The following is an 18,613-nucleotide window of genomic DNA, read 5'->3' on the forward strand; positions in this document are numbered from 1 at the left end:
TATACATTCATTGCTCACTTATGTACCACGTATATGTGAATGGGTTTATATATGCAAGCACGTATGTACGTTCTATTATGTTAACTTAATTTGCATGGGGATATCCTGATATGTCTCCATCCAGTTAAATTTATCGCCATTCAATGGTATAATTTTTCTAGTACTTTTTATTAATTCCTTATCTGAAAAATGGAAAAAATGATATACAATAAATAACATTTTAAGCGCTCTTTCGCCTTAGTTTTTGGGTGCTTGTGGATTGAGGAACAAATCGCATTAAAACTGTATACACTTCTATCTATCTATATATCTGTCTATATCTATCTATTTATATATATATATATATATATATATATATATATATACATATGCATGTTTTGCATTATCTTCTTTCCGCTTAATCATCACAAATTATATTGTAATTCTTTTATAATAACTTATGTTGATAAAAAAGTTATTTAGATCATAGAGGGTAGAGTTTTCAAATTCACTTATGGCTGATAAAATGGTGGAAGAGAATTGCTCAACGTCCTGTGATGAAGAATTAATATAAGACGTGTTTAAAAGTATAATAATATACAACAAATGAATAGAATACAACTAGTGGAAAAAATGGTTAATATAATAATAGTAAATACGAAATGACTTATTTTTGTCAAGTACATTTTATTATTGTCCTTATTCTACCTTGTTCACTAGAACTGTTTTTTCAAATTTTTTGGTTGTCTTGAAATTTATGTTAGCGTCCTCAAAATATGTTAGTGCTACGTCTATGTTTCCCTTCACAATAAATAAATCAAAATTTTGTTTATTTCAAAAGGAACATGTGTGTATACATAAACAAACACACATATATGCACGTATATATACATAAATGTATAACATATGTACATACACACTTGCATATATATACATAACGCACAAATGAGAAAAAAAAGGACGCGTTAACTTAAAATTAATTTTACTCTTAAGAGGACTTGGTCATCTGTTAATAAAAAATTGACCTCCCATGAACTTCTCCACGAACTTGCGCTGAGAGTAGTAAAAGGATTTTAGTTATCCTATATTTTTCAGTTAATATGCGACTTCAAACTCGTTCATTTATAGATATGTTTGTATGTATGTTTGTATGTATGTTTGTATGTATGTTTGTATGTAAGTTTGTTTGTATGTCTGTATGTATGTTTGTATGTATGTATGCATATATATATATGTATATATATATATTTTTTTTTTTTATGTGGTACAATTTTTATCTGTAGAATGAATAAGGTGCATTTTTGTTAATATAAAATACTTGATACATTTTTTTTTTTTTTTTTTTACTGAAAATTCTTTAAATAATATCTGTCACGACATATAATGAAAAAGAGATTAAATCTATCCCCTCGTTTGGAAGCATAAACAGATGAACTACATTTTGAGCTTAATCCATTTTTACATTTTAAATTAACACTGGGATAATTTATTGTTTGCTTCTCATTCCATTTTGAATAATGTGCTTGAAGATATTTCTCTAGTTTTACGCTACACAATTCTCTTTTTCGTTAAAAAAAAAAAAAAAAAAAAAAAAAAGTGAATAAACAATTCTGCATATGTATATAGTATGTACATACATGCATTTTCAAAATTTTCACGTGTAAAACCTCCCTGAACCACACATAAAAAATGTGCAGCTTTTTTCTGCAATTTTTGCCCATTTGAAAGGAATACGTTATAAGAAAAGAAGTTTAAAAATAAGATAATCCCTATTTTTTTTTATTTTTTTTTATTTTTTATTATTTTTTTTTTTTTTGCTTGTATGCTTTACTTCACCTATAACTTTCTAATTCTTGGGGGTAGTTCAATTCTTTTAACTCAGTGGTTCCGGTAACTTTCTAATAAAAAAAAAAAAAAATTTTAGTAAAATTGGCAAAATTTTTAAGGCGAATCGTGCACATTACCTACAAGCAGTTATCCACCTATATATATATATGTATGTAGGTGGATGTGGATATATATATGCGCGTATGTTTGTATGTACTCTCTTCAGATGGTTAACAGTAGCTAGTATCTTTAGTTTTGGGTGAACGTATGAGTTGTTGATTTTTGACTGTTCACAAATTATGACCTGCGAGTTTAAAGCATGCGTATGTTCATATTTGTATGTACATGCGTATGCCCCATTAGTACACATATTTCTATATAAATGTCCAGTAAGACAAATTATGCCCGTTTTATTCTACGACCGGCATAATTTATTTTACATGCATATATGCATGTAAGCGTACGTATTCGTTATCCTCGAGGGGAATGAGCACGAAGTTCTTTTCGTTATAATTTGATATGGCATCTTCGATAGAATTTTGGATAGTCGCACTTGACCCAAATAAGGTTTTTATATCTATATAAAATAAGAGCGCATAGGGTATACATAAATTAACAAGTACATATATATATATATATATATATATATATATATATATATATATATATATATATATATGTACGTATGTACGGATACGTATATTAATATATATATCCCTGCATGTGCAAAATTCAATGTGCGTTCATATGTATGATAGTTTCATGTATCGATTTTTACAAGTTCTGCTTATCTCAAACCTGAAACCAAGTCATTTATTTTTCCTGGAGGTGAATTCAATAGAACATGTCTAATGAAATTTTTCTTTTCATTTATTATGCTTCCCATTTTCTAGTACTTAGTAAACTCTTTATACTTTACATAAATTAGGATGCTTACATTAAATTTTTTTTATAGTTTAAAAATTTGAAGAGAAAAAAATAAACACTTTAAAATATGGAAAAAAAAAAAAAAAGAAAAAAAAAAAAAGAGCTTCCTATGTTTAATTTCATTCAGTTCTACGTGTAAAATGAAGGGAAACTCAAAGCACCCTTTTTATTAACAAGTAAACATATACGTATGCATATATTTACACACGTACATATACATATATATATATATATATATAAATATATATATGTTTGCGGACTTTCAAATTATGGAGCAAAGAAGATGGACAGGAAAAAAAGCTCACTTAATTCAAATATTACAGCTAGAAAAAAGAAAAAAATAAAAAAACTTTGAAACTTGTACAGACAAAAACTAATTGTTGACCATTTTGGGTATATCAACTTAGAATATCAAATCTTCTTATCTTATTTTTTAAAAAAAAAAATTAAAAAGAAGTGAAAACTTGCATGAAGGCGCAAATATACAATACAAAAAAGAAGAAAAAAAAGAGGAATAAGAGGAAGAATAACGCTTTTATTTTCCTTATTTTCAATTTGCTTATATCACAAATTTTTTTTACGTTCGAAAAAAAAACAATAAAACAATAAAACAAAAAAAGAAAAAAAGAAAAAAAGAAAAAAAGAAAAAAAGTAAAAAAAAGTATAATAAGCATATACAACTGTAAGGCACAAAAATTATGCATTTGTTTTTTTATAAATTTATTCTTATAATCTTCATAGAATATATATATATATACTAGACAGAAATGTACATATTGGATCTTATTATTTTAAATTTTTGTAGCAACATTAAAATATTCCTTATCAACAAGTTCAAGTTAAATTCTGATGAAAAATGTGCTTGCAAATTAATATTATTAAACAAAAATATAAAAAAGCATATTATATAGGCTCGAGGGTATATTTTTAAAAATAAAATGGACGGTAACATGCGAAAAGGGGAACAAACGGAAAAAAGAAAAAACGAAATATTGAAAAAACGAAATATTGAAAAAACGAAATATTGAAAAAACGAAATAATGAAAAAACGAAATAATGAAAAAACGAAATAATGAAAAAACGAAATAATGAAAAAACGAAATAATGAAAAAACGAAAAAACGAAAAAACGAAAAAACGAAAAAATTAATAACGTTAAAAAACTATCTCAATGACGAAAAAATAAAATTTAACAAAAAAAAGAAAAACTCATGCGTGTACCAAATTACTAGATAAATGCACATTATGCACATTGTTCAAACGCATAAAAAATTTTTAAAATGTAATAAATGAAAAACCAAAAAAAAAAAAGGTAAAAACAAAAAAAAAAGTAAAAACGAAAAAAAAAGGTAAAAAAAAAAAAAAAGTAAAAACGAAAAAAAAAGTAAAAACAAAAAAAAAGTAAAAACGAAAAAAAAATGGAAAAACGAAAATAAAATGGAAAAAATGGAAAAAATAAAAAAAAAGGAATAAAAAAGAAAAAAATAAATTAGCAATATGTTTGGTTATTGAGACAATCTGAGGTCCACCAAAAAATCGAACTTTATTTCATTTCATATACCATGACAGGAACAAAAAAAAAAAAAAAAAAAAAAATTAGGTTAAATTTATTAAATTAATTTGAATCAAATTACTTCATGTTTGCTTTTATCGGTATGGTTTCCTCCGAACCCTTCTCACTATAATCTTTATTGTAAGCTTTTATAAAATTTATTCCATCTCCTCTTCTATTGTCTAAAGTTGTTGGAAAATAGGTGGAACACCAGTGTGAATGGGTAAAGGTACGTATAAGAACGTGTGAACGCACGAACGTGTAAACATATAAACGTATCGTGTAGGCATGTATATGGTGTAAAGCTGAAGAGAATTTATGCCTACAACGCATGCATGCGATAACAAATAAATACGCAAAAAGTGGCAGAACACTAATACCAAAAGAATTAAGTTCATTCACACAGTCGCTTCCTAACAAATAGAAATGCAAACGCATAAAAATAAAAAAAAATTAAAGAAATTAAAAAAATTACCTATAGGCAAAAACCACAAAAAGGGAGATTCTCCAAAAACCTCTTTCATATTTGAGTATAAACCTTTGTTATAATATTTCTATATATGCGAAGGAATAAAGGAGTTGGCAAATATGTAACCATTGATCAAATGAGTATGTCACTACGCATGCATATGCTCATATGTTCACTCATATATATACATGTAATTACAAATATGATATAGTACATAGGTTATAATTATAATTTTATACATAAAATAAAAAGAAAAAATGGAAGGAAAAAAGGAAGAAAAAAAAAAAAAAGTATTACTGAGTAAGTCTGGTTTTGGTAGCTCGTCTGCTTCTCACAAAACTCGATGGTCGTCATGGCCCTGAGCATTAGCCTTTAAAAAAAAATAATAAAAAATATGCTAGCTATACATGTATATGTAACGTATACATATATACGGGTACGTGGTAAAATGGGGATGCAAGTATACACTAAGTTACTCCTGTATATACAGACTAACCATAAATGAAAAAATAAGAAACATGTAATAACAAGGGCTAGGAACGAGTTTAAAGTTTCTCCAAATAAAAGCAAGAACATCTCATTAAATGCCGTCTACAAAGAGTAAAAAAAAAAAAAAAATTTTTAATTAAAAAAATTAAAGTTATTTAGTCAATTTATTAAACGTGTATTTTTAAAGTGTGCATTTTCAAATTGAGTAGTTCCATGTAGAAACAGTAAACGATTTTAAAGAAGAAGTGGATAAAACAGGTGTAGTAATAATTCCTCCTAAAAGGCATTACTATGGGATAAATTATGTACATAATTCACAAAGTACGGATATATTATGCACATGCAATATAAAATATTCCAAAGTTAGAACAAATAAAAGAAATGTGTTAAAGGATTACTTCTCTATGGTTAATGGCACTTCTAACAGAATTGAAGAGAGTTACTGAAACAAATACCGTTGTAAAACAACAGTAAATTAAAGAAAGCATAAAATATTTATGATTTCTATATCCAACACAATTATATATCCAAGGGCAGTGATGATCCATTTTTAAAATACATTTTCTACAAACACGACAATGATGAGTCCTATCAGGTTTATATTTACAGCACCATTTACAATATCTTCTTTCCCCAGTTCTTTTCTTTTCTAATAAATAACCTTCCATATTTTCTAAATAATTATTTTGAAAATCTTTAAATGCCCATTCTTCTGTATTCGGTATAGAACCAGGTGATACTACTATTGACATAATGTAGTTCACTAAATACATTATTAGAAATATATGAAAAACTGATATCTCAATTATGCCCCTACATGTACCGTTAACGGGAAAAAAAAAAAAAAAAATAAAACATGGGTCTACGTATCTACATACAACCACACATTCGCACTCGCATGTGTTTAATGAAAAACTTGCTTCTTTTAGTTTGTTTTCGTTTTCGTATTTTTTTTCATTTTATTATATTACTGTTATACTATTGTTTTATTATTATAATTTTTTTAAAATTCATTCACTAAACTTTCATTAAGCGCACACATACCTTTTCTTGTTATAGTCTATGTACACCTTGTTGTGATTCCTAGATATTAATGGCAAACAGTGATACTATAAAAAAAAAAAAAAAAAAAAAATCAAATTGAAATATTTTATATTTACATTTAGACATATTAAACAAATATATAACCTATGTATTTCATTTAAGGCTTCCGTTTTTTGAGTTGCCATTGATACGTATTGGAAAGAGAAGTATATGAATGTATCATCAATTTGTACACACATACATATGTGCATGCTTCCATGCAAGCAAAGAATTACCATTATGTATATAAGGTATATTCCTAGGAGTAGTAAAAATATAAAAAACACAGGTAAAAGACGAACGAATGTATGCTTATTATTTTGAATCGAACAGGACATATCCGTATTATAATTTACACTTAATGCTTCATCTTTTAAATTAGTGGATTGGTCTAACATTGAATTTTCGACCCCTGGTTCTTCTCTTGTGCTTTCCGTTACACTTATAATGCTCTTGTCATCAGAGTCCTTCTTACTCCCGCTATTTTTCTTTTTCTTGTGTTTATTCTTCTGAACGTAAAAGTGGAATGAGATAAGATAGAATAGAATAATACAAAATAGAATGAAATGGAGTAAAACAAAATAGAGTAAAATATAGTATAATATAGTACGATAAAAAAAAAACAAAATTAAAATAGAGGAAGTTTTTTCCCATCATAACATCATTTTAAATATCTTAAATGATCACGTACTGACAAATAACGTAAAAATCAAAATGTGTATTAACTTTAAAGCAAAAAAAATTATATTCAAAAAAAAAAAAAAGAAAAAACATCGAAAAAATTGAAAACGTAAGCTTAATGTAGAACGAGCAACAGTAATATTAGTTGTGCTAAATTATAGTAGCTACAATTTGAAAAAAACGAATAAATACACACTATTTCATTTATTTTAATTCATCTTTACATACCTTTTTCTTTTTATTTGTATAACTAGTAGACTCCGTTTTTTCAGATACTGCAGTTATTTTACTATCATCGTCTAAAATATTTTGTGGGGCCTTTTTTCCATTTCCTTTAAACATTTTACGCATTTTATTTTAAAATCAGAAATAAAAAAGAGGACAAGAAAAAACATAATAATATTTCACTAAATTCTATTTACACATAATGTTTTTCTTTTTCTTTTTTCTAGGCTCTACCAACAACATATTACCTAAATTGTGTTTCATGTACTCCCTCTGTTCTACTGCTGTTATAATGTAACGTAATCAATTTCTATAATTACTTTCTCTTAAACGGGTATATAATAATCATATTGTTACCCATATATACATGTATATGTATATATATATATATATATATATATATATATATATATATATATATATATGTGTGTGTGTTTGTGCGTGTGTTTTCTTCTCTATTATCTGGTTCTAATATTCGTTATTTTGCTATTTTGTTACTTTCTTATTTCCCTTTTCCCTTTTTTCTTTTTTTTTTTTGAGTTTTCAGTTTTCACCAAACAACTAAATAAGGAGGCAAACCAAATGGAGCATGAACAAATAAATACATTTACAGAAAAATAAACAAGTGAGTTAATATACAAACAAATGGATACATTAATGGATAAACAAACAAAATGTTAAGACAGATATTTGTATATACACACATACATATATTTATACGTAAACATATATATTTATAAATGTATATGTATGTGGCCGCACATGTAGTATTTTCCCTAATCTGTAATAATTTCTTCATGCACGAATTACACTTATATAACTATGTGATATTATATCAGACAATACATATATATAAATATAGTACTAACACGCATAAAAGTCTAAAAAAATTAAATGCAATAATAAAAAAAAATAGTTTATGTTAAAAATTACTAAATTCGAACAAAGTAAATGTTTTCTTTTTTTTTTTTTCCCCTTAAAAGCTAGAAAAATTAAAAAAATGATAAAAAAAGAAGAAAAACGAAAAAAATAACGGAAATAAAAATTAAAAAAGGAAAATTTCTTTTCATTTTTTACACATTTATATTATAAATCTTAAAATGGATAATATATATATGTATATATACGTATGCGTACATATGTACATATATATATATATATATATATGTAAATTTTTTTTTTTTTTTTTTTTTTTAAATGAATAAAATAAAAAAAAAATGAAAAAAAAAAAAAAAAAAAAAAAGGTACATATATGCTTATGTATATTTGTTCTAAATACTGAATAAGTTTTTTTTACATATCAATACGAGTTCATTCATTTTCTTTACGTACAAAATCGTTTATTAGTACATTCATACATTATTATATTATTACATGTATATGTACATAGATATGTGCATACAGACATGACTACATATATTTCGGGAGGTCAATGAAAGCACATTTTCAAAATTGTGCGAATAATAAACTGTAAAAAAAAAAAAAAAAAAAAAAATTAAATTACAAATTTTAAGACTCAGTTGTTTGAATTTTTCCTCTGTCACTTAAAAAGGAATGTGCTTGCAAAAAATATACAAAATGCAGTGGAGTTATATGTATGGAAAGCTATACTCAAGATAATGTATATATGTATGTATATTCATGTATGATTGTATATATATATATATATATATATATATATACATTTATGTAAGTTTGTACTCATATGTAATTTTATGCATGTATTATATATATGTATATGCGTTGGACAACTCAGTTAAAAGAGCTGAACATTATACAAAGTAAAACAAAGAAAGACGTTGTCTTTTTTCTATTTTTAACGTGATTATATTTTATTTTCTGTTATTAATGACAAAAAATCTAAAAATTAACCAAGTAAAATGTTGTTCTTTTGTATTTATCAATTATAAAAAAAAAAAATTACGAAATATTTTCACAAAAATAGTTGTTTTGTAGTTCTGTTGTCTTACTGTTCCACCGTTTTATTGTTTTTTTTTTTTTTTTTTTTTTTTTCTTTAAGCACATAATATATGTTGTATAGCTTTCAATGTATTTTATCAAAAAAAAAAAAAAAAAAAAAAAAAAAATTACAGTCTACCAATATATCATGGTTGTAATAAATATATATTTATAAATATATATATATTTATATATATTTATATACATGTGAGTAGTTCACCTTTTCCTATTTTTAATTTGCATTAGAATTTTTTCCTTATATTTTATCAGAAATAGAAACAATTTCTCTTTTATTTTATTTTATTTTTTGTACTTTGTAGAGAGGATATACATTAACCAAAAAAAAAAAAAATAAAAGAAAAGAAAAAGCATTGTTAAAATTGTAAATTAATGCACACATGAGCATTTAAAAAATAATGTCATTTAATAAAATTTTAAACATCATTTCCTTTTTTCAATATCTTTCTATTATATATTTTTGGTTCATTATTAAGAAAATTCCAGTCCATTCTGTATTTATTTTATCAGTTGGTGAATAATTTGTTTTTTATTTTTATTGTTATTTTTGCTGCTATTTTTGCTGCTATTTTTGCTGCTATTTTTGCTGCTATTTTTGCTGCTATTTTTGCTGCTATTTTTGCTGCTATTTTTGCTGCTATTTTTGCTGCTATTTTTGCTGCTATTTTTACTATTATTTTTACTGTTATTTTAATTGTTAATTTATTTTATTTTTTTATTGGTTTTGATTTCTCTTTTTTTCCTTTTTCACAAATAGACAATTTAACATCCCTGGGAAAAAGACATTACACCTACTACACAACAGATTTACCTTAAATTGAAAATAAAACATAAATAAGTCGGAAGTACTTGGTTTCACTAAGGTATTATGTGAGATTTAATTATGTGGTGTTTCTTTTCTATACTGCAAAAGGAAAAACAAGAAAAAAAAAAAAAAAAAAAAAAACATGGCACAAATAGTTCAAATAAATTAAAATAAAACAATGGCTCATTGCATATGATATTTTAAAATAGCTTGCTTCCATCAAAGCGAAAAATACTTTCTGTTCTCATATTTTATTTATGTGTATTTTAAATTTGAGGATATAGAATTTTGCACTTTTATTAGCTTTTTTCATCCATGTATACATAACTCTTAAAAGGAGGTATTATATACATATATCATATATATATCACGAATGTATATTTGTATGCCGTGTATGTAACTTCATGACATGTATGTAACTTCATGACGTGTATGTAATTTCATGACGTGTACGTAACCTTATGACGTGCACGTAACTTTATGATTTGTACATAACTTTATGATTTGTACATAACTTTATGATTTGTACATAACTTTATGATTTGTACATAACTTTATGACCTGTACATAATTTTGAGAACATGATAACTCGAAACACTGTAGCTATAAACACCTAAAACTGCATAACGAAAAATGCTGGAACATAAGAACTAAAGACAATTCTTTTGTACTATATGTAATTAATTGGCCAACTAGAAAGATATTTTGACGAATCACAGAAGTTAGATATTAACATATATATATACATATACATGTATATGTACATTTGTTCCTCAATTATCATTTTGAGTGTTGTCTTTTGAAGAATAGAAAAAAATAAACATCGTTATACGATACATCATTTATTTTATATCCGGATATGCCATTTTTTTTTTTTTTCTTTCTTCATTTTGGAATAATTTATTAAATAATACTTATTTTGCATTTACATCCAAACGGTAAGTCAAACATTTAAAGGACAACCATGGCGCTCAAGCCATATGTGAAATATTATAAAAAACAAAAGTGAACTATAAAAAAAATACCTTCTCAAACCTCATTTTTATTATTTTATTATTTTATTTTATTATTTTATTTTATTATTTTATTTTATTATTTTATTTTATTATTTTATTTTATTATTTTATTTTATTATTTTATTTTATTATTTTATTTTATTATTTTATTTTAATATTTTTATTTTAATATTTTTATTTTAATATTATTATTTTAATATTATTAATTTAATATTTTATTTTATTTTTTTGTTTTGTGTCGCCATTTTCCGAATAAGCAATTAAAATGAAAATAAAGCCAAAGTAGGAAAGGGAAAAGATGGAGGATCAAGTTAACAACAGCGATTCTCTTCTATCCTTTTCTTTAGAAAAGGAAATTTCAAATTTGTATAAAAAAGATGATTATATGAAACACTGTCTTGTTAGAAATAATATAGAGCCAATAGCATTAGATGATGAAGTTCATATTTTAAAAAGGGAGGAACAAAAAACATTTAATTTAACAGATATTTTAAAATCACTAGAAAATAAAAAAGAAAATGATACGGAAAAATCTGATGTTATTTTTCCAGAATATGTGGAACATAGGCAAGTTGAAGAAGATATAAAGGAAGAAGTGGATAGAATAAATAATGGTGTATATTTACACGAAGTTAATATAATAGATAATTCATATTATGATTCTTTCTCTGATAACTTATATGATACTTATTCTAATCCAATAAACATAAAAGGTGATATGTACATAAAAAATATTGTACATTTTGAAGATCAATCTCCATATAATTCTTTGTATGATATATATAAAGTAGAATGGTTTTTAGGCTTAGATATAAATGATAATCGGATACATGAAATTGTACCTATAAGTCAAGGAATGTGTTTTCAAATTCCTTTTGAATCCTTAGGGAAATATATTTTTTGTAAAGCATATAGACGTATATATGTAAATTCTTGTATTCAAAAAAAAGAAAAACATACAGTCATAGATCCTCACACTTTGAATACTAAACCTGTTAAATTTAAAGCAGATCCAGAATACGTAGAAAAATATGCAATTACAAATAAAGGTCCGGTTTTAATTTCTATAGATATTGCTTTTAAAATTTTAACTTATTTATGTACTAATCATTATTCTACACAAGTAATTATTGAAGATCCTTTAGAAAATTTGTATAAGTTATCTAATTCTTCATCTTCAGATGATGACTGCACAATTACAACGGACTCCAACACTATAAATGAACAAAATAATTATCAGCAGTTTGTCGCTACTTTATCGGTGCATTTTAATGAACTGAAATTTTCCCTTGTAACTGCTTATGCTAACAACGAAAGAGGGGAATCGGGTAGGCATACGAATAATGTGCAGAGTAACGAAATGGCAAACCAAATGATAAATCAGAAAAAAGAAAATGTTCAAACTAAATTTTTCGATTTGTTTAATTTCGTTGGTAATGACCCTGCTTTGACACTATCAGACAGTGGAACTATGTATGGTCACTGTACATACGAGTTAGATGAAAAACGAGTAAATCAAAAAGGTAAAAGTGGAACAATAAAAGGGAAAATAAAATATACAAATGGACTGGAGCAGGACAAAATAAAATATACAAATGGACAAGAAGACGAGAAAATAAATTGTAAAAAGGGTAACACGAAAGAATCTCGCACAGATGAGTTCGTCTTCAATTTACATGAACTGGAGTTCCGACTTTCTAGTAAAGAGGACTGCATAGTAATAAGTATTGCAAGTAATTTACAAAAATCATTCAAATTTGTAAAATATAAGATGCTAACTATCAAACCAGTAGACAAAAACATTTCTGTAAGTGATTTATGGGTCATATTACTAGCTTTTAAATCTGCACGTTCATATAAAAAAATTTTTCAAAAATATTCAAAGAGAATATACACAAATACGAACATTTCGTTTGTTCAGCATATGATAAATAATTACTTAATTAAATTAAATGTAAAAAATGTAAGTGGGACTTTGCCGTTTCACAAAATAAACACAATATTCAACTAGACGCAATGAAAAACGACAGTGCGTAATTTACAGAAGTGTAATAATGAGCAGCGCGCTGTTAAGAAATGGGGGGATGGAGAATGATTTTACACACACACATATATATATGCATGTATACGTATGGGTATATGTATAACTAGCTGAAGCCGTTGCACATACATCACTGCTATATAGCATAATTAAATACATTTCCCACAATACCGATTATATTGTTTTGTTGACCGTTTTAAACAAAAGGATAAAATGATTGAGTAAAAATAAATAAATACAAAAATATATGCAACAAATCATTTTAGCTTTTTTTTAGTATGGGTGCATGGAAATATTTATATATGCGTTGCTTTAAATCGTGGGAACGACAAAATGACAGCGTATGCAATTTTTCAATTTAAAAAGAAAAATTAATAAAATAAAATACAAATTTTACTCTTCCTATTTATCCAGAATTCACATTTTGCCCTTTTTTATTACATATACATATATATATATATATATATGTATGTATTTTTTTTTTTTTTTTGTTCTATTTATACCTTTTTTTGTATTGACCATAAAGGCTTTTAAGAAGTTAACTAATTAAACCCGTTACTTCACAATACTTTTTAAGCTATTTTATATGTTCTTCCCATGTACTTATGTATACCTATAATATACTCATAGAATTGCACAAATATAAGTAAAAACAAACATATGAATATACATCTATAATTAACTAAAAATGAGAAAATAAAAACTATACACCACTGTACTGTATATTGAAAAAAGAATTTTTTATTTTTATCAAAGCGTGTTACTTTGTTGGAAAAAAGTAGTAATGTGCTTTATTAAGGGAGAGTTACAAATTACGTTTTACTTTGCATGACTTGTACATATGAATATAGATACTCAATATATATATATATATATATATATGTATATATGTATGTATATATGTATGTATATATGTATGTATATATGTATGTATATATGTATGTATATATGTACATATGTACGTATATGTTTATATACTTTTGCGGGTGATGGGAAAGATATATGTTAACTCTTACTCAATTTTATATTCTACGTTTTTATGTTCTTTTTTACGTATTGTAAAAAAAAAAAAAAAAAAAAAAAAAAAAACTAGGAAATAGCTTTACTTTTTGTAACTAATCGTGTTCTAAATGTAAAAAGAAAAAAAAAATAAAACGTAGATAAAATTCCTGTTTAAGCAAAAAAGGGTATTATAAAAATATAAGTGCTACGCAAGGGATAAAAAAAAAAAAAAAAAATTTATATTTATATATATAATATTATGCATACCTATGTGAATACTTTTTGAGGACGTAGGGATACGAATAATGCAAACAAGTTCTTTTATTTCAATAAATGAATAAATATCCGTACATCAGTACATATATGTGAGAACATATATATATGTATAAATAATAAATACATATTACATAAACTTATATATGCTTAATAAATACGCACAAAAAAAGCGTCGAATTGATCAATTATTAAAGAAAGCACCTCCCAAATAAATGAGTTACATTTTGAAGAAAAGGTTTACAAAGAATTAAATCGAACTATCGTATCATTTTTAATTTTATTTCATTGTATTATATTATGTTTTATTTTTCTTCATTTTGCTTTATTTTGTTTTTCTTATTTTCTCAATTTTGGTATTATTTTGAGAAACAGGCAGATATTTTTTAATTTTTTTAAAACACCCACACTTTAGCGATTTTAAAATTTGAAAAAAAGGAAAAAAAGAGCTGAAACGGTAAAAAGGAAAAGCGAACGTATATCAAATAAAGCAGATAAAGTAGTCAAAGCAGTTATAGCAGCTATAGCAGTAGTAGCAGTTATAGCATTTATATAGCAGCTATAGCAGTTGTAGCAGTTATAGCGGGGAAGATATAAGAGATAAGGACGAACCTGCAAACGAGTGGTAGAGAAGGAATTAACGGAATGGAAATTAACAACAGAAGTGATAACGATCAGTCCGTTTGGGTAAACAAAATATGTCCCTACTTAGATCCGCACATGAGTCAGATCATATTGGGTTGGCTCAAGGAAAATAAGGTATGTACAAATGGAAAAAAAAAAAAAAAAATTTCCATAAGGATGTTATTTATATGTGAGTGCAAGTACGCTTGTGTAAGTGTATGCATTTATGCATATGGGTGTGTGCATATGCGTATATGTATATACGTATGTATTTATGTATGTATAGGTGTATGCATGTATGCATGTGTGTGTACGTATTTGTGCGCACAGAACTCTGACGTATTCTTACGCGTGTTTCTTTTTTTTCTTTTTTTTTCTCACGAATCATAACAGTTTCTGGACGAGTTGGAGTTAGAGAAAAATCTGAACACCCTGAACGAGGGGTGCGAAAAGGAAATAGCGAGTATCGAAATTGAGTTTACAAACCGAAACAGAGGAGTAATATCAAATTGTTTAGACAGCTTAGAAATAGAAATAGAAGAATTTCAAGAAGCTATGAATGATTATAAGAATGACCAGATGAATAAAATAGGAGGTTCAGTTGAAAAGAAAAGTATAATGGCATTACGTGAATGGTGTAATGGTAATGCTGCAGATAAGAGTATCAATAATAATAATATTAGTAGCAATAGTAATAGTAAAACATACACATTTTCGGACAATATTGACGATAAAATATTAAAATTAAGTAGGTACTACTACCAGAAGAAAGATTATCAAAAGAGTAAACAACATTTATTATTGTATATATTGAACATATCGGAAATAGTAATAAACATAACGGATTCACCTAAAATGAGAGTATGTTATTGGGGTATTATTAGTAATATTATAAATAGCTTTTTTCAAAATTTAAATAATGATGAATATTTATTTTGTAAAAATGAAGAGGATAAATTCGTTTTAAAAGAAGAAATAATAAATGAGATAAATGTATGTGTAGAAACAATAGTAAAATTAAGTCAACTATTAATTAAAGAAAAGGTAACAAAGAATGAAATAATTCTACAAAGAAGTTGGTTAATACATTGGTCTTTAATATTAATATTTCATTTCTTTTTGTATGTAATATATGTAAAAAATATATATCCAAAAAGTAATTCATTTTCTATGTTACAAGATTGGTTTATTGATGAAAAAAATTTATCTATTCTAAATATTATATGTCCTCATATTATTAGGTATTATTGTGTATATGCAATATTTTATAGAAATAGAAAAGATCATTTTGAATTAATTATGAATACATTAAATTTATTAAAACCAAAATATACCGATTCATTTACTTCTTTATTAGTATCAATTTTTACGGACTATGATTTTAATATGGCACAAAAATGCATTGCACAAATAGGCTCTTTATGTGAACAAGATGTATTCTTATTTAAATTAAAACCATATATAGAAGAACAAAGTCGATTTATTATTTTTGAAACCTATTGTCGTATACATAAATCAATAAATATAGATATGATAGCAAACAAAATTAATCTCCCAAGAGATGATGCTGAAAGATGGATTGTTAATTTAATTAGAAATGCTAAATTAGATGCAAAAATTGATAGTGAAAAGAATTGCATTGAAGTATCCACTACGTTACCTAATCTATATCAACAAGTTATTGATAAGACACAAAACCTTACCATGCGATCAAACTTTCTTGTACAAATCTTGAACAGATCATCATCAGATGAACATTTCCAAAAAAATACCAGGTTCAAAAATAAAAATGAAAAAAATAAAAACACCAAGAGAAATAAGCAATACAATCATATGTACAATGCCAACAAGTCTTCTGGCAAGCTCGTTGTTACCAGCATGTAGGTAAAGACGACTATATAGGAAAGCTGCGCATTGCTGTGGAAGTAACACATTCGTTTCGTAGTTGTACTATTTTTACTGTCCCTTTGGCATGGTACTATAACATATGTATTTCCTTTTTTTTTTTTTTTTTTTTTTTTCCCAAACTCATATGTTCTACCACTTTTCTGCAAGTATTCATTAATACTATTCCACAGCATGCATAGGAAAACACGAATAGGTTATTATCAAAACGGGACAACGTCAAAATAGAAAAATAAAAAAACTGATAATACCTAGGGTCCCTTAACCACCTTTCACTTAGAGTAACATAGCTTCATTTTGTTCATCTTATATATAGTAACGTCTTTAGAAGCACGTACGTGTGCACATACATGTTTATCATACATGTACATATATGCTTATGTGCCTTTGTATATATGTACATATATATACATATACACTTGTGTATACCTGTATACATATATACATGTATACATATTCTTATTTGTAGACTCTTTATTGCACTTTTTTTTTTTTTTTTTTTTCCTTTTTTCCATATTCCTTTTACAATGCCTATTTTTTTTTTTTTAAAATAAAAAACCAAAAATATTTTTTAAAAATTTTTGAGAAATGAAAATTAAACTATACGAAAATATTTCCCCTTCATATGCGAATTATTTAGTGCCAATAATGTATAAGCATATATATATATATATACACATATACATGATACATACATGGTACATACATGGTACATACATGGTACATACATGGTACATACATGGTACATAATGGTACATGCACACTTAAACACTTGCTTTCGTACACAAATACATAACCTCACAACACTTTTTCAAAAATGAGGAAAGCTAGGAATATTTAATGCTACACGTACGCTTATTTTAACGTAAGAGTTTAACGTCTTTCACTTATAACACGAGGATAAGTACATACAAATATACAGTATATACAATACGTACACGTATGTACTAATATACCCACGTTTACAATATTATATTTTTGTAAGAAGGTAACAAGCGTATGTACTCAAATTTTTTCTGGCGCACTTGGTTTTTTTTACTTTTTCCTTTTCAATTTATTATATTTCATTTTTTATATTATATTTGATTTTTTTTATTATATTTCATTTCTTTTATTATATTTCATTTCTTTTATTATATTTCATTTCTTTTATTATATTTCATTTCTTTATTATATTTCATTTCTTTTATTTATTTCATTTCTTTATATTTCATTTCTTTTATTATATTTCATTTCTTTTATTATATTTCATTTCTTTTATTATATTTCATTTTTTTTATTATATTTCATTTCTTTTATTATATTTCCTTTTTTTTATTATATTTCCTTTTTTTTATTATATTTCCTTTTTTTTATTATATTTCCTTTTTTTTATTATATTTCCTTTTTTTTATTATATTTCATTTTTTTTTTTTTTCTTTTTCATATGCACAGTAAAAAGTGTATACAAAAAAAAAAGATTTACATATATCATTCCGTGCATGTATGAAGGGAAGAAAATATTTCACTGTGATTAGCATAAAATTCAATTTGATAAAATTCAATTTGATAAAAAGGAATTTGATAAAAAGGAATTTGATAAAATTGACGTTTCGGAAGAGTAAAATGTGGTGAACGTCCGAAAAAATAAGGAAAACTAAAAAGGTGTTGAAGAATTGTACATGATCATATATTCTTACATATACATAAATTTATATATACTCGCTTTCGTTATGCATATTTTTTTACACGATTCTTTT

At 25.3% G+C, this 18,613-nt stretch overlaps 4 protein-coding genes across 4 annotated transcripts; 2 read left to right on the forward strand and 2 right to left on the reverse strand.

Annotated features, from left to right (window-relative positions):
* Positions 1-75: 75 nt before the first annotated feature.
* CPalpha (F-actin-capping protein subunit alpha, putative) lies at positions 76-2,692 on the reverse strand (the record flags this gene model as incomplete). The annotated part of the gene is made up of 9 exons (XM_029005339.1): positions 76-182; positions 438-531; positions 688-780; positions 966-1,032; positions 1,327-1,539; positions 1,816-1,877; positions 2,024-2,110; positions 2,271-2,383; positions 2,605-2,692. The coding sequence occupies 9 exons, from the start codon at positions 2,690-2,692 to the stop codon at positions 76-78; spliced, it is 924 nt and encodes a 307-aa protein (XP_028861938.1).
* A 1,670-nt stretch (positions 2,693-4,362) lies between these two features.
* On the reverse strand, positions 4,363-7,348 carry DHHC7 (palmitoyltransferase, putative; the record flags this gene model as incomplete). Its single annotated transcript, XM_029005340.1, has 8 exons — positions 4,363-4,466; positions 4,760-4,838; positions 5,051-5,123; positions 5,250-5,344; positions 5,641-6,055; positions 6,287-6,351; positions 6,562-6,834; positions 7,235-7,348. 8 exons carry the CDS (start codon positions 7,346-7,348, stop codon positions 4,363-4,365), a joined length of 1,218 nt encoding a protein of 405 aa, XP_028861939.1.
* A 3,979-nt stretch (positions 7,349-11,327) lies between these two features.
* Positions 11,328-13,040, forward strand: PmUG01_10016200 (conserved Plasmodium protein, unknown function; the record flags this gene model as incomplete). The annotated part of the gene is made up of 1 exon (XM_029005341.1): positions 11,328-13,040. The coding sequence occupies one exon, from the start codon at positions 11,328-11,330 to the stop codon at positions 13,038-13,040; it is 1,713 nt and encodes a 570-aa protein (XP_028861940.1).
* A 1,950-nt stretch (positions 13,041-14,990) lies between these two features.
* On the forward strand, positions 14,991-16,853 carry EIF3E (eukaryotic translation initiation factor 3 subunit E, putative; the record flags this gene model as incomplete). Its single annotated transcript, XM_029005342.1, has 2 exons — positions 14,991-15,104; positions 15,363-16,853. The coding sequence occupies 2 exons, from the start codon at positions 14,991-14,993 to the stop codon at positions 16,851-16,853; spliced, it is 1,605 nt and encodes a 534-aa protein (XP_028861941.1).
* Between the last annotated feature and the right edge of the window lie 1,760 nt (positions 16,854-18,613).

The sequence above is a fragment of the Plasmodium malariae genome (assembly GCF_900090045.1).
Source record: "Plasmodium malariae genome assembly, chromosome: 10".
Lineage (NCBI taxonomy): Eukaryota > Apicomplexa > Aconoidasida > Haemosporida > Plasmodiidae > Plasmodium > Plasmodium malariae.